The sequence below is a fragment of the Carlito syrichta genome, unplaced genomic scaffold, assembly GCF_000164805.1.
Source record: "Carlito syrichta isolate Samal-C Ts95f unplaced genomic scaffold, Tarsius_syrichta-2.0.1 Scaffold117897, whole genome shotgun sequence".
NCBI classification, from domain to species: Eukaryota; Metazoa; Chordata; class Mammalia; order Primates; family Tarsiidae; genus Carlito; species Carlito syrichta.
In genome coordinates this window covers 387,559-407,469 of record NW_007061993.1, presented here as the reverse complement: position 1 = coordinate 407,469, position 19,911 = coordinate 387,559, and the positions used below count along the sequence as shown (strand labels likewise).

The 19,911-nt window shown below is 57.9% G+C and overlaps 1 protein-coding gene across 6 annotated transcripts in view; it reads left to right on the top strand.

Moving 5' to 3' along the window:
- Window positions 1-18,188, top strand: part of ARFGAP1 (ADP ribosylation factor GTPase activating protein 1) — a 19,214-nt gene extending 1,026 nt beyond the window's left edge. The window contains exons 2-15 of one of the 6 annotated variants that reach the window (XM_021707094.1): window positions 2,124-2,129; window positions 2,682-2,745; window positions 3,196-3,305; window positions 3,590-3,761; window positions 4,906-5,006; window positions 5,843-5,929; window positions 6,447-6,543; window positions 7,893-7,949; window positions 9,145-9,177; window positions 10,228-10,257; window positions 11,270-11,326; window positions 11,897-11,956; window positions 12,510-12,586; window positions 16,076-18,188. In XM_021707094.1, coding sequence (XP_021562769.1) covers window positions 2,686-2,745; window positions 3,196-3,305; window positions 3,590-3,761; window positions 4,906-5,006; window positions 5,843-5,929; window positions 6,447-6,543; window positions 7,893-7,949; window positions 9,145-9,177; window positions 10,228-10,257; window positions 11,270-11,326; window positions 11,897-11,956; window positions 12,510-12,586; window positions 16,076-16,388 — 1,254 coding nt within the window. In that variant the 5' untranslated portion in view covers window positions 2,124-2,129; window positions 2,682-2,685 and the 3' untranslated portion in view covers window positions 16,389-18,188. Of the gene's footprint in view, window positions 1-2,123; window positions 2,130-2,676; window positions 2,746-3,195; window positions 3,306-3,589; window positions 3,762-4,905; window positions 5,007-5,842; window positions 5,930-6,446; window positions 6,544-7,892; window positions 7,950-9,144; window positions 9,178-10,227; window positions 10,258-11,269; window positions 11,327-11,896; window positions 11,957-12,509; window positions 12,587-16,075 lie in introns of those variants that run through there. The other 5 variants (XM_008074680.1, XM_021707099.1, XM_008074685.1 and 2 more) reach the window with 5 other exon arrangements.
- Window positions 18,189-19,911: the final 1,723 nt, after the last annotated feature.

Here is a 19,911-nt window from a genome sequence, read left to right as displayed (position 1 = left end):
GCCAGGCCCCTCCGAGCCCCCAGCCGCCTTCCGCCCCCGAGAAGTGAATTCCCTTCCGCAGGTGGGGGAAGGCCGGGCCCATCGGAAACGGAGGCTTCTGCTGGCCTTGTTTTCCTCCTCACTCTGTGACGTGGATGATGGTCTTGGGGGAGGGAAAGAGAAGTATGGGGGTTTTTAACACTCGTCAGTTCAGGTGTGTTTAGGACGAGCACTGTGCCTCGGGTGGACTCTGTTAAACAAGTTAATCCCAAGACTCAGTTCCGAGAGCTGATTCTGCTGCCGGCTGCGGGCCTGACATTCCTGCTGTGCTCCATTTATGACAGCAGCTAGTGGAGCTCTGACGAGGGTCTGGTCAGCGTAGCTCTGTGGATTGTTTTGGCATCCCTGCCAAAGTTCAGAAATAATATGTTCTTTAGAAGGAGTAAGGGCTGTTCTTAGACATGGGTACCCCGGGAGCTTGGGGCGAGTTTCTGGGACAGATGGTTAGTATTTCTACCTGTCACCTATTACAGCCTTGGAGCAATGTCCTGAGACATCTCTTTTGATTTCACATGTCGAGTGGTCCGGCTTTTAGGTCTGGCGTTTTGTAGTTTAAGAGGCTTAATGAACTGAGGAAAAGTGTCCTCATTTGGTATGACATGTACTGAAGTTATGTCCACTTGCAGAAAGAGGTACATTTTATCATCTTGGTTTTAGGTGTTAAGAGTTCTTGGGTTATTTCTCAAGATAAACCCATGTTTGTGCTTTTGAAAGTTGGGAGATATTTGTTTTTATGTTATTAAACTTAGCATTTCAGAGAATGAGGACTCTTAACATCCAAAATTTTGATCCTGTGAGGGGATTCTTTTAAACCCAAGCCTTTTAATTTTCGCACGTTCTTTCTCTCCAGTGGTTCTGTCACCGTCATTCTTTATTTTCACTGTTAGAACTTTAGAGCAGTCTCACCTCGGTGCTGGTTTTGTTTGCCTGGTTTGTTGACTGAGACGCATGACCCTGAGGAGGTACAATGCCATGGAAAGAGCACAGGGCTGATTATGGTGCTCTGACTTGGCCTGGTCTGGCCTGCAACTTGGCAATTGTGACAGGGAAGCTACTACCTTTCCGCCGGCCCTGGTTATTCACGGCCAGCTGAGCTCCAGCTCTGCACAGGGCCCTCGTGTGGCCACCATGAGAAGGACGTGTCCAAAGGGCACTGTGAACTCCAGCCCGCCGGCTGTCTGCAAATGTGTTGGCGTCTCTCCAAATGTGGTGACGCCTCCTGCCTTCAGTGTGGTGTGTAGGGGTGCTGGGTGTTGGCTCTTGCCTGATGTGTCATGCTGGGTCCACACCCTCGGGCAAGAGAGAGTGGGAGGTGTCCACGTGGCGTGTGGCAGAGAATGGTGAGCAGGAGGGAGCTAGCACAAACTTTGGTTTTGCTTTAATCTTTGACAGAAAAGAGATGCCTCTTTCCTGACTTCAGAAAACCTAGTGGTCCTGGACTTCTAGATCCAGGACATGGCCTTGAGGAGGGAGGACTCCCCTGGGGAACACACCTCCACTGCTTACAGTTAAAGAGGAAATGCAGGAGAAATGTGGGACAAAGTACTGACGTCCCCCCACCCCTCCCCCTCAGTCTTTAACCCGCACCTGACCTTTCGCAGGAAAGTGCATCTTAGCATAGTGGAGGAGGGCAAACTGATGCCAGGCACACGCAGCCAGCTCCCGCCACTTACAGAGTGCTGTGTTCTGCACATCCAGCCACATTTGTACCAGGGGTGGACAAGCTTTGGACATGGCACTCAGTCATGGGCTGGAGGGAGAGGTGGCCTGAGGCCTGGGTCCTCTGCCCCCAGGCTGGACGCTACCTTCTCCACTCATGGGGTGTTCTGGACCAGAGGTTCACTCACATCCCATGCTGGGGCTGGGGCTGGCCCCGCCCCCTGCCAGCTTTTACTTTTGTGGTGTGAGTTTTCCTAGTTGTGAATCCAGCAGGCCAGCAGGGTAGTCTGAACGTCATTATAGCTAGTAGAGCCACAGAGAAACACAGGGGCTTTCTCTTCAGCCTAAGCCTTGTGCTGCTATCCCCGGGAGGGCCCCTGTGTGTTGGGGTGAGTCTGGTGTCTGTAGGCCACACTGTCTTTCAGCTCCAGGTCTCAGGACAACCCATTGGAGGGCATCCTACTGATCCTCCGCTGGTGTCGGGGCACGGGACAAAGCCTGCCGACTTTACTGGGGAGGTAGAGGTACAGACGGTCCTGGCTCCCTCTCGTTGGAAGTGATTAGTCCAGTCCAGCCTGTCACCTTTTAGGTGGGAACTGGGACTTAGCAGACAATCCATGTGTGTCATATAAAGACTACCTCTTGCTGCAGATTCCACCATTACAAGGCAGCCTGTTGATAAGTGACACAGTCTTGGTGGTACATGAAGCTTAAGCCAAGAGACGTCAGTGATTACATGGACTTTCTAGTCACTGCCCCAGCTGTGGCCAGGGCGTCCTGGAGGGTGGAGCTGACCCCTTCAGCGGGCCGTTCCCCTGCTTGGGTTTGTACCAGGGCCTGTTTAGCTGTGGCGTAATTGTTAGTCACATCGTGTGCTGTATTGTCTTTGAGCTGTCAGTTTATGCACATCGTGGTTTCCAGTGTCCTCTGCTTGTGAAGTTGCTCAATTGTGAGCTTAACGAGTCTGTCTTTCTCCTTGGCAGCACCATGGCCAGCCCCAGAACCAGGAAGGTCTTGAAGGAAGTCAGGGTGCAGGATGAGAACAACGTGAGCATCTGCTTGGCGCTGGTGTCTGTCACAGTGTGGCTGCGGTTCTGTGTCCTCCTTGCTGTGATGGCTGTTGGCGCAGCTCTCCACGTGCATGACTGGTGTTGGCCCCCGGCATGGGTGAACGGTGATCAGTACAGCGGCGGCCATGCTGGCACTCATTGTGCTGGGGGTGGGGACGCCTACCCCGTTTCTCAGAGCACATGGCTCCAAGGATGGGCTCTCTTGTCTTCTTCTGTCTGAATGTTTGCCTACACGAGGGCTCTTTCCCTCCACACTTTGCATTCACCCATGCCCTGGCCACACCACTCAGCCCTGTTGGCTTATCTACCCATGCTCTTGTCCAGGTCTGGCATGTGCTACCTGCCTCTCTTGGGGCCACCTGTCAGATCCTGGGGTGCCTGGGCTCTGCCTGGGCCAGCTGGTGAATTGCTTGTGGCCCCTTTGCAGGTCTGTTTTGAGTGTGGAGCATTCAACCCTCAGTGGGTCAGCGTGACCTATGGCATCTGGATCTGCCTGGAGTGCTCGGGAAGACACCGTGGGCTGGGGGTGCACCTCAGGTCAGTGTCCTGCCACCAGGCCCTGCGGAGTGCCCAGGCTCACCTAGCATCTGTTGTACGGCACCTCCTGCTGCCAGCAGTGTGATGCCAGGAAGCCCAGGGGCTGCTCACTCGTCATGTTGCTGGTGTCTACTCCAGTGACACTACGGTGCAGGTTTCAGCCAGCTGGCCGCTCAGCCTCTGTATGGTTGCTTCTGGCTGTGTCTCATTCACAGCCCAAGTTTGGGTGGGAGTTCCTGGCTGTTCCCAGCACCAGGTCACTCGGTCAGGCCTCTGGTTTCTAGCTTCGTGCGCTCTGTGACCATGGACAAGTGGAAGGACCTGGAGCTGGAGAAGATGAAAGCGGGTGGGAACGCCAAGTTCCGCGAGTTCCTGGAATCGCAGGAGGATTACGACCCCTGCTGGTCACTACAGGAGAAGTACAACAGCAGAGCCGCTGCCCTCTTCAGGGATAAGGTAGAGACAGGCACCGACTTGCTCCTGTCCCTGGCATGGGGTCGCTCCACCATTCATGGGGGCTGGACTGTGGTCTTTTTTTTGAGTTGGAGTCAAACTCTGTCGCCTAGACTGGAGTGCAGTGGCCACTCCTGGCTACTGCAGCTTCGACCCGCTGGGCTCCGGCGATCCTTCTGCCTCAGCCTTCTGAGCAGGAACGTGCTACCACGTCCGGCTGATTTTTGATTTATTGTAGAGATGAGGTCTCGCCAAGTTGCCCAGGCGGGTCTCGAACCGGCGGGCTCAGGCAATCCACTCACCTCGGCCTCCGAAAGTGCGGGATTACAGGCTGAGCCACCGAGCCTGGCCCGGACTGTGGTCTTTAGTGGTTCTAGGAGTTGAGGTTCCTCCATCAGTTTTTTTCTTTTTTGAGTTGGGGTCTCAGTCTTTCACCCAGGCTGGAGTGCAGTGACATGATCACGGCTCACTGCAGCCTCGACCTCCTAGGCTCAGGCGATCCTTGTACCTTAGCCTCCTGAGTAGCTGGGACTATAGGTTTGTGCCACCATACCCAACTGACTTTTTGATTTTTTTGTAGAGGTGAGGTCTTGCTGTGTTGCTCAGGCTGGTCTCGAACTCCTGGGCTCTAGCAGTCCTTTCACCTCGGCCTCCCAAAGTGCTGGGACTACAGGCATGAGTCACTGCACCTGGCTCTTCATCAGTTCTGATACCCCCATTGACACCATGCACTAGGATAGAGAGGAACACATGGACCTTGCCACCTTGGAACAGGGTCTTCCTACCCAAAGAGACGACCAATGGCCTGTAATTACCAGGGACAAAATATAGACCTTCCCAGCCTCCATGGTACCTTTGTTCTATCTGGGTCCAGGACTTCTGAGACAGTCATGAGGTCTGTTTGCCCGGGGAGGCCAAGTGAGGGAGTTCCTGTGGGTTTGAAGTTGTAGCTGCACCGACAGGGCCTCACCAGCATGGCTGTGTGTCACATCACAGTGTGAGGCCAGGGCCAGGGCCTGCAAGGAGGCTATATGTGGTGGTGCTCCCAGTGGACTTGGGTGGGACTGGGTGCATTGTGGTGGAGTAGACAGTGTCTGTGGGCATCACTGCCAACTCCATTCTCTAACCACCTGTGTCCCCTTGTCAGGTAGCCACACTGGCTGAAGGCAGAGAGTGGTCTCTGGAGTCATCGCCTGCCCAGAACTGGACCCCACCTCAGCCCAGGACGCTGCTGTCCACTGCTCCCCGGTAGCTCCTCCCTTGGCCATTGGTCAGGCCTGTCCTTAGCTGTGGTTCTAGATCCCCATGGAGACCTGGCTTCTGCTGTCCTTTAACAGCCCTGTCTCTGAGCCACTCCCACCCTTGGGAAACAGCTTCTTAAAATTGCTGAGGCAATACAGGCTTTAGCAAAATTCCAACCAATAAGGATCGGTCTAAAGTAAGAGATAGCATCTCCCTGCTTCTGAAGATAGCTCCTCCCACCTTCCAGATGTGTGTGCCTGGCACACTGCAGCCAGGAGCCATGGCATGGCAGGGATGTGGATGGTGTTTCATGTGTCCATGATCACAGTGTGTGGTTACTGCCTTTTGTGTTACCTGACTTCCCCTAGTGCACACCCCATGACAGCTGAGCCTGTCCCCATAGTGGACGCATCCTTTGTCCTGTGTGGAGGCAGGTGTGGAGTGACTCGGTCACAGAAGTTGCCCCCCTCACTTAGAGCCTCGTGGCCCTGTGCCCCCTGGGTTCATGTCTGAGTACCTCTGGTGAAAGACCCCATACTGCTGGTGAATTCTTGTTTCCCAGCCCCTGTCCCTCCTGCCCCACCCTCCCAGTGACAAAGTGGGTACAGAACCAGCTATCTGAGGCTGGCTTGGCCGGAGGGTGGGGGGTAGCAGCTGAGCCTGAGCAGCCTTGGACAGAGCTTTAGGCTGGCCTGGCGACAGGCACTCTCAGGTGAAAGGGAGGCACCTCCTATGGAGATCAGGTGGTTCTAGGAGCATTGCTGGGGCTGCAGGGGCCTGGCTGGTGTCTGCTACACACTCGGCCCAGTGTGGGCTTTAGCGACCTTTGACCCTGGTTTCAGAGGCCCTGGTCAGCCACAGAATGTGACCGCCTCCCCAGACAAGGCTTTCGAAGACTGGCTGAATGATGACCTTGGCTCCTATCAAGGGTAAGGCCTGTGAGTTGGGGATACCTCTGCAGGCTGGCCCACAGGTTCTGAGCTTCTCTTGGGGGCTGCACCTGGTCTTTTGTGGGTGGCGGGTATGTTCCCTGATTGTGCCAAGTTCTGGCCACCAATTCAGGTTGGAATTGGGGTCTTGAGTGTAGAAAAAAATCTCATGTTTAGTAAGAAAAGGAAATGCATTTTTTTTTTCCTGGAATCTGCTTAACCTGCAACTAAGTTTTTATCCCCTAAGATACTGGATTAAGCCCTTTTGATCCTTTTTCTGTACCTCTGGTTATGGGTCTGGGTTTTGCGGGGACCCTCTCGTGATATGTCAAGAGGGGTCTTTCTAAATCTGCAGAGGAGGCCTGGCTCTGTGTCCCAGGAGCCACCAGGTTCACACTGTCGCGGGTGTAGTGTATGTGCCTGTGCACGTGCCCCACAAGGTCAACCCTACCTCTGCCCACGTTGTCTTTAGGGCAGCAGGATTTGTGCCACTTACTTGTCTGTGCTTGGATTCCAGGGCCCAGGGAAACCGTTACGTGGGGTTTGGGAACACGCCGCCACCCCAGAAGAGAGACGATGACTTTCTCAACAGTGCTATGTCCTCCCTGTACTCGGTGAGGAGGGTGGGCTGTCCCTGGGGACATGCACAGTCTTGTTCTGGCTTCAGGCCCTCCCTCACCACAGTGGAATTTTACGAATGTGGCTTAAATGTTTTAGATCCCAGATGTTCTTGGTCACATTGGATTCCACAGTGCACACATCCCCCAAGGGCTGCAACTTTTGTGTAGCCTGCATGGTCATCCTCTCTGAGTACTGGGAGCTGTGGGCACTGTGCCCTGGGCTGGCATGCCCCACCTGCTCTTGACGTGTCTCTCTGAAGTGCTTGGCTGCTCTGTGTCCGATGGCCAGAGCAGAGGCCCCCAACTGGCTGCCACTGTCCCAGCCATGAAGTACATTTTGCCAAACATTCCTTTTCCAGGGAAACTTCTGTCATTTTTAGAAATGATTTTGCTCACTGCAGCATTGCCTATGCTGCTGATCATGGCAGCAGCTGGAGAGCTTCCCAACCCTGTCACCGTGTGCCAGGAGATAGGGCTGCTTAACGCTAAAACTGCTGGGTGTTTTGTATGATGAGCCCTTGGACTGCATCTAGTAAAGACAAATGGGTTTACCACAGGTGTCTTCACCTGAGATGGCGCCACCACTGGTTGCAAGTGCAGCTGAAGAGCCCTTGCCACTTGGGCAGCCTGGTGGGCACGGGCCACCACAGTGACTTTCTTTGTGGTCATGACCAAATCTTCTAGGGGAAAGCCCATTGGGGGTTGGGCTGTTGGTCTCTTCTAAGGCTCCTTCTGTGATGCTGTTTTCATGCTGTGTCTCCCTCCCTCTGCTGGTCACTGACTCTCTAAGATGATGGGGGCTCTTGGTCAGTTCTTGGGGGCAGGCTCTGCCTCACTTTTAGGAGGAGGGGGGTCAGGTTGTGACTTAAATGAGGTGTTCATCCTTCTAAAGAGCTTTAGTTTACCTCGGGAGCCTTGGGAGGAGACGACCTTGAATGTAGAAGAAGGCAAGGGCGTCAGGGGCCACAACCCCACCAACCCACATCCATCTGGGAGGGAGGAGGGCATGCTAGTGGGACTTCTCTGCAGTATGAACCTGGTTCTTGCACCCTTCCTCTCCAGGGGTCGGAAGGGTGGTGGGTAGTCACGTTATGTGTCACGTACTGCAACTGGCAAGAGGGTGAGACGATGTGCCCAGTGCCCAGGCTGGCTCCTGGAAGGACTGCTGTCTCCTTACAGAAGTGGATGCCGTACAGGTCTCTGAGGCACCTCTGGGGTCACCTTTTTAGCTGAAATGCTCTGTGGAAGCATCAGTTCCTGGGTCAGAGCACACCTGTTTTGTGGGGACTGGATATGGCCATGTGTGGTACCTTGATGTGGCTGTTCTCTGTCTCCTCCTTCAGGGCTGGAGCAGTTTTGCCACTGGAGCCAGCAAGTTTGCCTCGGCAGCTAAGGAGGGTGTAAGTAACCATCATGGGACACATGCAGGCCACACGGGGTGCCTCTGACTTGGGATTCTGGGAGCCATGGAAGGGACATGGGACATGGAGTACCAGGGGCTCTCATCACAGACTTTGGTGCCTGCGGGAGCACACAGCCCCCGCTATGGCAGGAGACATGCTGCTGGCAGGGGTGTCCTTACCCTGATGAGTGCAGGGGGCAGGTATGACCCCAGTTTCTTTCCAGGCCCCATCCTGGCCCGGGGAAATAGGCCATGGGCACCTTGTGCCCCTGGAGTTTCTTCAGATGTGTTTTGATGTTAGGTTTCTCTCCCACTCTGGCTGCTGCTCAGCCCAAAGTGAGGGGAGGCTTTGAGATTCTGTCAGGGAGAGGTGGATCCCCAGGCAGTGACCTAAGCAGGTTCTGGCGGTGTGATCAGGCCCGAAACCTGAGTTTGTGGACCCTGGGACCGGGCCATGTGACTGTGGTATGAGAGAAGCTAGAGCCCAGAGCAGACAGAGGTCACCTGGCCAGGTGCCTGCAACCACCCAGACAGCCAGGGCCGCCTGTGGGTCACTTGGCCCTGTCTTCCCACTTCTGTCCTGGAGTGGTGTCCAGGGCTCCAGCTCTCATGTACCGTGGCTTTGCCAAGTGGCTGCTGCTGGTTCCCACCAGGGCCTCTGTGTCCTTGTTTCTAAGGGAGATCCGCAGCAGGGGAGATCCAGGTACCTTTCAGCCAGAGTGTCCTGGCTAGGCCTCTCCTACTCCCTGCAGTGAAGTGATGGGGCACTGTGTGTCACTGTACCTGGACCGTCCTGGACATGGAACCCACCCTGCATCGGGGATAGAAAGCTGGGGCAATGGCAGTACTCACAAAAAATACTGCTGGGGTGGCTGCCTGAGCCTGTGTCTTCTACCCCTACAGTCTGGAGGATGGGTTGGCCCTGCTGTGCCCAAGTGTGGCACAGGTGTGCTTCTGGCCCCCATGGTGCATTGCACTGGCCTCCTTCCAGGTGAGCTGGCTTTGTACTGACCCAGGCCCTGCAGCCCCTTGGGCATCTCGGAGCTGTTTGGATCCTTGGAGCCGCTGGTAGCTTGGGGACCATGGAGAGGTGGTCTAGGACAAGGGTCCATTGAGTGTTGCAGGGAGGCAGTCTGGTGGTCTGCATTAAGACCACTGACTCAAAAGCCCTGCCTTTGTTTTTTTTGTTTCAGGCTACAAAATTTGGATCTCAAGCAAGTCAGAAGGTAATAGGGAAACTTTTGTTCCAGTGCGTTTTAAATGCTCCTGCATGTCTGACATCCATGAGGGCTCCAGAGCTGTGTGTCCCCCCTTCTCGGGCCACACGCCCAGGGCCTGAGGGGTTCCCATGTGGAAGGGAGGGAATGTTTCTGCAGTGCACCACAGTGTGTTTCCTCTTCATGCCAGTGTGGTCACCTCACATGCCTGCTCAGGGCCTGCAGGGCCAAACCCTGCAAACCCATGGGTCGGCAACTATGCAGGTATGAGGCCATGTGCCACGGTCAGGCAGGGCTGCCTGGCTCAGCAGAAACACCACACCAGCCACGGCCACTCAGCAGGAGGAGGTGTCCATTGGCCCTGGCCAGCGCGTTCTGTTGTGGACGGTGGTGGCTTGTCTTGGCCATAGCATGTCTTTTTCATGCCCGGGGTCCCTCTGGTTCCCATGCGACCAGGGTGATGGGAGGCCTTCCATGAAAGCTCAGAAATGCAGGCGTGAGCTGGGGTGACTTTTCAGGACATGCTCTGGGCAAGGGGTCAGTTCTTACAGATGCCTACCGTCACCCCTGAATCCCTTCTCATCTCTAATGGGATCTTTCCACCGGACCCACCCCTGGTAGCCAGCCACAGGGACGCCCATTTCTGCCTTTGTCTTGGAGTCTCTGTTTCAGCTTCCTGAATTGCACTCACGCTTGCAATTTGAAATGTGGCAGATTTGGAACAGAAAAGAGCAGCTCCAAGTCACACCGATGACAGCCCCACCTGGGTACTACCCCTGAACCTGTGGCCAGGTGGCCCAGATGTTGCCTCTGGAGCCCTATGGCCGAGTGCCCTGGGTGCTGCCCATGGAGCCCTGTGGCCAGGTGGCCTGGGTGTTGCCCCTGGAGTCCTGCAGCTGCATTGCCCAGGTGCTACCCCTGGAGGCCTACAGCTGCATGGCCTGTGTGTAGCCCCTGGAGCCCTGCAGCCATGTGGGTATTGGGAGGTGCACCTGGTTGTTGCTAACGCCACTCCCACCTTGCTCTCTCCTAACCTGTCTCCCTGCCATCACGGCAAAGTTCTGGGGCTACAAGCAGCAGCCAGAGCCGGTAAAGCCCACGTCTGCGTGTGCATGCCGCCCATCTGAATGTGCTTTGCCCTGCCGCCCCCACCCTGTGCTGCCTGTCATTTCACCTCACATGTGTATACCCAGACCCTCCCTTGCCTGTCACAGGCCGTAGGGCTCCTCTAAAGTCCAGGACCTGCACCAGGCACAGTGATTCACATTAATCCCATCTACTCAGGAGGCTGAGACAGGAGGATTGCTTGAATCTAGGAGGTTGAGGCTATTTAGAGCTGTGATCACGTCATTTACTCCAGCCTGGGTGACAGAGACCTTGTCTCTAAAACACAACTCGGGACCAAGAGGTGCTGCCTGTGGAGGGGCTGGGCAGGCCTGGGAGCCGTGGCTGTGGGCAGCTTAGCCAGGCATCCCTCATGGCCTCCTTGTTTAGACAGAGGCTGGCTTGGGGACAGGTTGGCCTCTGTCTAATGGGAGCCCCCATCCACGGGTCAGTCTGTGTCTAGGGGAGTCCAAAGGCATCTTTTCCTGATGAGGGTCCCTCCTGCATTAAAGGAGTTTCTCTTTGGAGAATCTCTAGTTGGTGCTTTGCTATGGGGGGGAAGAGGAAGCCCTCATACCATGCCCCAGGCAGTTTGTGCCCTGGGGCCTAACCCCATGGTGACATCAGGACCAGCAGGGGACAGACTGTTCCTGAGTGCCCTTCCTTCCAAGTGGGCCTTGGCGTGGGCTCCATGAGATGTATTCCCACGAGCATGGCTAAGCATGAGGGGGACTCCGAGGGAACTCTCTGCTGCCCTGCAGGCCCTTCCTGTGAAAGTGTGTGGGACCCATGGTTTCCCAGCCTCCTGTGAATGGCAGCACTAGGTGTATCCGGGTGTCATCTGCCCTGTGTCCCCGTGCCCCGTGCACTCCCGTCCTGCTGCCTTTCCTTCCGCTGACAGATCTCGCACTGCCTGTGATGGGCCTTTGTGCCATGGGCTGACCTGGGTGCCATGTGGCTGCTGCTGTGGGAGCTCATGCAGTGTCTCTTCCCGCAGGCTTCTGAGCTGGGCCACAGCCTGAACGAGAACGTCCTCAAGCCTGCTCAGGAGAAGGTACCAGGTGGTAGCTGGGCAGTGGGGGCAGGAGTGCTGCCTGTGCCTCCTGCCTTCCACTGGGGGTGAGGGGCTCTGTCTGTCCAACAGTCAGACTCAGGAGTGGCCTCACCCCACTGCCTCAGCACAGGTGTCCCCTCCCCTTGCCTGGGGCCCGCTGACCCCCTTGCTCAGCTAGATCCCTCCCACTCCAGTGGCCCTGGCCATCGTGTGAAGTGCCAGCCTGTCCTTAGGAGGCTGTGGTTGACACGGAGACCATTGAGAGACAGCCTGGGTAGCTCTTCGGGTGCCCCTGGGAGCCCAGCTTAGACTGGCGGGGAGGGCTCCCCCAAGGAGGGGAAGGGCCTCCTCAGTGTGCATGGTCTTTGCATCTGCAGTGCTCAGCATTTCAGTGATATCTTACAGTGCTGAAATCCCTTTGGGGCCACTGTAGAACTTTCTGGAATTTAGCATGACAGAGGCTTATGTACACCATGGTTGTTCTGGACACCTTACTGGGAGCTTCCCCACCCTTCCCGAAGCTCTAACAGGCCCCTTCCACCCTCTCATGTGGCCATCTTCCCTGTGCAGGTGAAGGAGGGGAGGATTCTGGATGATGTGTCCAGTGGGGTCTCTCAGTTGGCATCCAAGGTAGGGAGCCCGCTGGATGCGGGCACTGTGAAGCCAGTCTCCATGTTCCATGGCCTGACAAGGGCACACGGGCTGGGGAGGTGCCCAGGGGCTTGGCAGTGGTGCTGTCCTCAGCCTTGAGGGCTGCTGGGTGCCCAAGGCCTAAGGAATATGGAAACGGCTTGATGGGGGCAGCTTAGGCACTAACTGTCGCTTCTTCTGCCCTTGTTGCTGCCACTGGCCTCGCCCTGGGTAAGTGCTGAGCTGCCTCCAGGCTGCTGCCACCACAGGGCCTGCGTGGGTCATGCATGGGGACAGACAGGGCATAGGGCTCCTGATTTCTGCCTTGAGGGGCAGCCATGTCTGCTAGAGCCCTCCTTGCCCTTCCCACTTGTGGGTGTGAGCCCTCATGCTCTCCATGCAAGGTGGCTGTGCTGCTGTGTTGCTGTGTGTTTCTGAATGTGCACATGTGAGCGCAAGGCACCCTTTTCTAGACTTCATGGGTCTCAGCAGGATGCTGTCCATGGACTGCTATCTGAGTGGGGCTTGGCTAGCCTCTCCCTTCTTCCTCCAGGTCCAGGGAGTTGGCAGCAAGGGATGGCGGGATGTCACCACCTTCTTTTCTGGGAAAGCGGAAGACCCCTCTGATAGGTATGCTGTGTCCCCTCCCAGAGTGTGTATGCTGTCCTACCAGGGACTCTCCAAGAAGGAGCAGCATCCCTGTGGGGGAGGAGCGGAGCAGTGCGGGTCAGAGCCTACTTTGTAGAAAGCTCTCTATCTGCCTGCCTCATCTGCTGGCTCCTCACACCCCTTGCTGGAGCTGACACCGCCCCAGCTGGGGACGGAGGGGTGGACAGGGGGTTGACCCTGCTCTGTGATCTGTTGTCTCCCAGGTTCCGGTGGGCAGAGCGGGCAGGCCCCAGAGGCAGGAGGCCTAGAGGCCTCAGAGACCCATCCCAGGTACCCTGGGCACTTCTGCTGAGGCTGGCAATCTTATCCTTTGGCCCCCATGCGAAGCAAGGAGGATCTGTTGTGGCTTGGGTGGGAGCCATGGCCCATGACATTCACCTGAGGACCAGGGGTCTCCTGGGGCCAGAACATTTCCCTGCACACAGTGTGATGCCACGGCTCACCCTCCTGACGTGCTCCTTGGTGTTCCACCAGCTGCAACTACAGCTGAGGGTAGAAGCCATATCCGAGGCCAGTCTGTTATCCCCAGGCCCACCTATGTCTAAGGGGGACCCCTGTCCCCAGGCTGGCCTGTGTTTAAGGGAGGGCCCCTATTCCCAGGCTGGCTTCTGTCTAAAAGGAGCTCCTGTCCCAGGCTGGCCTCTGTCTAAGGGGAGCCCTTGTCCCCAGGACAGCCTGTGTCTAAGAGGAGCCCCTGTCCCCAGGCAAGCTTGTATCTAAGGGGGACCCAGTCTAAGGGGGGCCATTGTCCCCAAGCCGGCCTCTGTCTAGGGGAGCTCCTGTCCCTAGGACAGCTCATGTCTAAGGGTAGCCTCTGTCTACAGGCAGGTCTCTGTCTAAGGGGAGCCCCTGTCCCCAGGCTAGCCTCTAAGGGGAGCCCCCGTCCCTAGGCTGGCCTCTAAGGGGAGCTCCCGTCCCCAGGCTGGCTTCTGTCTAAGGGGAGTCCTATCCCTGAGTTGACCCATGTCCAAGGGGAGCTCCTGTCCCCAGGCCGGCCTCTGTGTAAGGGGGGCTTCTTTCTCTGGGTTGGCCTCTGTCTAAGGGGAGCACCTGTCCCCATGCCGGGCTCTGCCTAAGGGGGAGTCCTGTCCCTAGGTTGGCCTGTGTCTAAGGGGAGCCTGTCCCCAGGCCGGCCTCTGTCTAAGGGGAGCCCATCTCCAGGCCGATCTCTAAGGGGAGCCCCTGTCCCCAGGGTAGTTTGTGTCTAAGTGGAGCCCCTGTCTCCAGACCAGTCTCTGTCTAAGAGGAGCTCCTGTCCCCAGGATAATCCATGTCTAAGGGGAGCCGCTGTCTCCAGGCTGGCCTCTATCTAAGGGGAGACCCTGTCTCTAGGCCGGCCCCTGTCTAAGGGGAGCCCCTGTCCTCAGGCTGGCCTTTGTCTAAGAGGAGCCCATCCCCAGGACAACCCATGTCTGAGGGGAGTCCCTATTCCCAGGCTGGCCTCTGTCTGAGGGGAGTCCCTGTACCTAGGGCAGCCTTGGTCTAAGGGGAGCCCCTGTCTCTGGTTCGGCCTCTGTCTAAGGGGACCCCCTGTTCCCAGGCCTGCCTGTGTCTAAGTGAGGGGGCCTCTGTTCCCAGGACGGTTTGTGTCTAAGGGGGGGCCTCTGTCCCCAGACTGGCCTGTGTCTAAAATGAGCCCCTATTCCCAGGCTGGTTTCTTAGGGGAGCCTTTGTCACCAAGTTGGCCCATGTCTAAGGGGAGCCCCTGTCCCCCGGCCAGCCTCTGTCTTAAGAGGACCCCCTGTCCCCAGGACAGCCTGTGTCTAAGGGAAGTCCCTATCCCCAGGCTGGCATCTATCTAAGGGGAAACCCTGTCCCCAGATCAGCCTCTTGTCTAAGGGGAGCCCCCATCCCCAAGTCAGCCCATGTCTAAGGGGAGTCTCTGTCCCCAGGGCGGCCTCTGTCTCAGGGGAGACCCTGTTCTTGGGTCAGCCCCTGTCTAAGGGGAGCCCCCGTTCCAGGTCACCTGTGTCTAAGGGGAGCCCCCATGCCTGGGTTGGTCTCTGTCAGCCTCTGTCTAAGGGAAGCCTCTGTTCTCAGGCTAGCTTCTGTCTAAGGGGTGCCCCTGTCCCTAGGCTGGCCTCTGCCTAAGGGGAGCCTCTATCCCCAGGCCAGCCTCTGTCCCCAGGCCGGCCTCTAAGGGGAGCCCTTATTCCCAGACTGGCCTCTGTCTAAGGCGAGCCCCTGTTCCCAGGCTGATCTCTATCTAAGGGGAGCTCCTGACCCCAGGCTGGCCTGTCTAAAGGGAGCCCGTCCCCAGATCGGCCTCTATCTAAGGGGAGCCTGTCCACAGGCTGGCCCCCGTCTGAGGAGAGCGCCTGTCCCCAGGCCGGCCTCTGAGGGGAGCCCCTGTCCCCAGGCCAGCCTCTGTCTGAGGGGAGCCCCTGTCCCCAGGCCAGCCTCTAAGGGGAGCTCCTGTTTCCAGACTGGCCCATGTCTAAGGGGAGCCCTGTCCCCAGGCCAGCCCCATCTAAGGGGGAGCCCTAATCCCCAGGCTGGCTTCTAAGGGAAGCCTCTGTCCCCGAGTTGGCCCATGTCTAAGGGGAGCCCCTGTTCCCCAGCCAGCCTCAGGGGAGCCCCTGTCCTAGGCTGGCCTTAAGGGGACCCCCTGTCCCAGGTCAACCTATCTCTAAGGGGAGCCTCCAGGTTGGCCTGTCTCTAAGGGGAGCCCCTGTCCTTGGGTCAGCCTGTCTCTAAGCAGAGCCCCACCCCCAGATTGGCCTCTCTCTAAAGGGAGCCCCTGTCCCCTGCCTGAGGCAGCACCCAGCGCCTTCCCCCTTGAGCCACTACAGCACTTTGGAGCTGGTGGAAAGGGCGCTTCCTTTAGAAACCTCCAGCCGGGCTCGGTGGCTCAGCCTGTAATCCTGCGCTTTGGGAGGCTGAGGTGAGTGGATTGCCTGAGCCCGCAGGTTTGAGACCTGCCTGGGCAACTTGGCGAGACCTCATCTCTACAATAAATCAAAAAATCAGCCGGGCATGGTAGTGTGTGCCTGTAATTCCAGCTACTCGGAAGGCTGAGGCAGAAGGATCGCCGGAACCCAGTGGGTCGAGGCTGAAGTGGCCGGGAGCGGCCACTGCACTCCAGTCTGGGCGACAGAGTGAGACTCCAACTCCAAAAAAAAAAAAAAAAGAAACCTCCTCCAGCTTGTGTGATTGGCTAAGTGTGGGCACTGGCAGCAGGTTTGTGCCTCTGGCCACCTGACAGCTTGCTCTAAATTGAGGGAAACAGCTCCCCCTGGTGGGGCTGCTGTCCAGGCTACTGCCCAGGTGCAGAGCTATGGTTGCAGATTCCAAGTAGTGGGCTGGGATTGTGGGCTGTGGCCTCAGCTCACCTGGCTCAGAGACCTGAGCTCCGTGGAGAGATGCCAAGGGCAGCTCAGGCTGCTGGGCGCCCATACGGGAGTGTCTGCCTTGTAACAGGCATTTGGGACCCTTTTTTCTCTTTTAAAGAATCCCAGAGGGCCACAGTTACCAGAACAGCAGCGTAGACCACGTGCCAAGCAGCGCCATCGACCAGAGCTTCTGGGAGACCTTTGGGAGCACTGAGCCCCCGCGGGCCCGCAAGTCCCCCAGCAGTGACAGCTGGACCTGTGCCGACACCTCGACGGAGCGGAGGAGCTCGGACAGCTGGGAGGTGTGGGGCTCGGGCTCAGCCTCCACCAACAAGAACAGCAACAGTGATGGCGGGGAGGGCTGGGAAGCCAACAAGAAGACAGCACCACCTGCGCCCACTGATGACGGCTGGGACAACCAGAACTGGTAGGGCCGGCCCGGCCCCCTCAGGACTGCGTGTTTGCACTCTGCCCCCATCGTCCCTCTTCCATTTGACCCAAGACACAGTGACTGCAGCAAGGACAATGCCACAGGAGGCAGGACTCTGGTGAGACTCGGACCAGGGTTGCTGCCCAGTATGGGGGTCTCAGCGTGTGCGGACAGCTCACCCTCTGTGGCTTCTTGGGAGTTCGCATCCCACCCCCTCACCCCCATCCCGGGTGTCTCTGAAAGAATTTCCAGCCTTGGGCTGGGGCACAGCCTTGGGACCGTAGCCTCCTGGGGGTAGGATCAGCTGTGGGCTATGCGCCAGCTGCGAGTCTCCCCTTCTCACGGGAGTACTCTTGAATGTGGAGTTCACTCCGGCCCTCGTCTCCTGGAGGATAGGCCTGGAATCAGGTGGAAACGCAGAAACAACCCATAGCTCACACTGCCGCCGCCCACCAACCCACATTGGCTCCTAGGCCTGAGTCATGAACTCGCCTGACTAACCTGTGTACCCCAGTGGCTTCCCATGTGTGCCCTACCCAGCCTGGCCTTACCAGCGGACCCCTGCTGATGGCTGCACGCACTCTGTGGGCCCAGGCTCAACCTGACAGCAAGTCTTCCTCAGCACGTGGCCATCCTGGAGGAAGTGAGGGACATGCCTGGGAGTCTGGTGGTGGGGAGGGCCAGGAGGAGACCTGTGTAGGGCCCTGCACCAGATTCTGAAGCCACGAGCACCCTTCTCCCTGGGACAGCGAGGCAGGCCTGTCCGCACCGTGCTTGGGCCTGCCCCGCCACCTGTTTGGCATGTAGCTGTCCTCCACCAAGTATCCTCTTGCTCTGTTACTAACCAACCTAGAGCCCACCAGGCTTGAGCCTGTTGGATGGCACACCCCTGAAGGCGTGCCCACCTTGCCCTCCGTAGGACACAATGACAGTGCTGTGACTTCCTGCATCCTTTCTGTGTGACCCTGGGTTTGACCTGCAGCGCATGTACCAGACCCCGCCTGTGTGCTTCATGTGGTGTGCCTGCCCCTTCCCCAGCCACCATCTGCAGGGTCCTGGTTTGTCCTGGACTCCTCAGCTCTTGTGCCCATCCTGCCTCAGGGATTCACAGCCGCCTGCATAATGGGACAGGCCTTAGATTTAGGAGATCCCTCCTGGGGCCTCATCCTCCTCTTAGGTGGCCAGGTGTGGGTGCCCATGCCCCTGGCTGCAATCGGAGGGCCTTGGTCTGCTGTCATTGTGTTGGAGGTCAGAGGTCAAGATACTGAGAAACCACAGGGCAGATGAGAGCCTGCAGTGGCTGCACAGGACACATGCTCTGGAGGACTGAGGACTGAGCTAGAGAAGGGTCTTCATCAGGCCTGATGGGTCTCTCTTGAGCTGGGACTTGAGGCTCAAAGTTAGAGGGGTTCCTGGACCCCATTGGGACAGGTAACCTGAGGAGGGTGGAGTCTGTCCTAGGTGTGTGGGGGTGTCCCACATTCCTGTTCCACGCCAGCACTCTAACATCAGGAAACAGGTCTTATTCCCGCTCAGGAAGCTGCCTGTCCTGGGGCCTTGTTCTGTTGGGATGGGGGTGGCTCCTCTGCTCCAGGGAGGCCCTTTTGATGCAAAATGAACAGAAGACAATGTGGGGAGGTGTTCCACCCACCTGCATGTGGTGACCAAGACCCCTCAGCAGGAGCTGGCACCTTCTGTTCTGCAGGTGCTGATGGGGACAGGGTGGGACCCTCCTGGCGTGCGGGGGCCTGGACATGGGTGTTGACCCAGCAACATTCCAATAAAGCACGTGGAACATGCAGGACATCTGGTGACCCCAAGGGCCCCCGAGGAGGCAGAGGTGGCACACCCTGGGAGCCTGGGGCTGTCTCCCTCCCCACTCCTGCCCCACCACTGGGTGTCATGGGGACCCTAGGAGAGGCCCACTGTTCACCTGGACCTCCTGGAGAGTCCAGGCTGTGTCCCATCTGAGCCAGGCTTCAGGGAGGCAGTGACCCAGCAGGATGCTGAGTGGCCATGGCATGCCCCTCTGGGAGACCAGTGAGCCTGGGATTGGGGTGGCAGGGCACCCTGGAGAGCTGGGCAGCAGCCCCTGGAGTAGGGACAGCACTGAGCCTTGGCTTCAGAAGGGCTCGCCTCCCAGAGAGACCTGAAGCACCACACCTCAGGTGAGTGGTGGGAAGGTGCTGCAGCATCATGGCCTTTGCCCTCTGTCACAGCTGCATCCCGAACTTTAGGGTGACTGGTCAGGAGAGGCCCCGTGGATGCTCCTGCGCCAGGTACCTGACTGGCAGCCTCCCTGGGATGGTTCTGTTCTGGGCAGTGCTTTAGGGCTGAGGCTAGAGCTGCTGGACCGGTGAGGGCGTGATCCTGGCCTGCAGCCCCACCAGGCTCTGACTGCCCCTTGGGCTGGCCCCTGCCATCTGACCACTCCCAAGGCACCAGCCTGGCCAGCGGATGCTCTTCAAGGCCTTCATCTGCCCTTTCTGCAGTTTTCATTAAAGCATCCCAAGCTGTCCCCGGCCTCTGCTCATCGCACCTGGTCAGTTGCTCCCAGTGGGTGTCCCCCATCCAGTGAGTCCCCATTGCCTGCCACCCCATGCATGTCTGAGTGGGGTGGTAGCAGTGAGGCCACTTGGGGAAGGATGGCCCTGATCTGTTATGATCCAGCAAAATGGAGGGTGGGGCTCAATCTCCAGAGCACTGCGGCCACGGGAGGGTGGGAGGCTGCACAGGAACCTTCCCTGAGGACTCTGGGGCCATCCCCCCCATTGCTAGGACTGCCCAGAGAGGGCTGTTGCGCTGGGCCACAGGCACACCAGGGGTTCCTGTGGGGTGAGGACCTGGGTGGGGCCACAGTGCCTGGTGGGGAGAGGACGATACTCTCCTGGTCCCATCCCACCCCTCAGTGTGACTTGGGGCCCTCCTCAGGCCTGCCCCAGCCCAGGTGCTGCTACATGGGCTGAGGGGCGCTTCAGGGCATGCCCTTGTGGAGTTCCTGATCGAGGGTCTCTCCAGTGGGCCTCACTTTAGCTGTGGTGCTCTGTGGGTGATCACCTGCCTCGGGCTCCTCTTCAGCTGCCCAGGAGGTGGGCTGGGGCAGGACAGGTGCCAGGAGGGACTGGTGGGCCCCGCCTAAGCCCTCCTGCAGCCCAGGAAGCTTGGAGTGTACCAGCCCTCTTGTGCTGTTCCCTGAGTGCAGGAGGCAGGGTCTGGGGATCAGCCTCCAGGGTCCTTAAAGTAGCCCCACATGGGATGCTTGGTCTTAGGTCAAGATTCCTAAAAGCATAGGCTGGGACAGGGTTCAGGTGATCTTGGACAGGCCTGCAAGAGGGTGTGTCAGGGAAGCATCTCGGCTTCACCTGCTGTGAGCTCCAGCGTAAGTTGCACCAGGGTTTGTGCTGTGAGGCCAGGCGGCTCCACCCAGCATGGGTCAGTCACTGGCTGAGAGCAGCCAGGGTCCCTGTGCAACCTTCCGGGCATCCCCTGCAAGGGCAGTTCTGGGTAAGGGGCAGCCCTGGGGA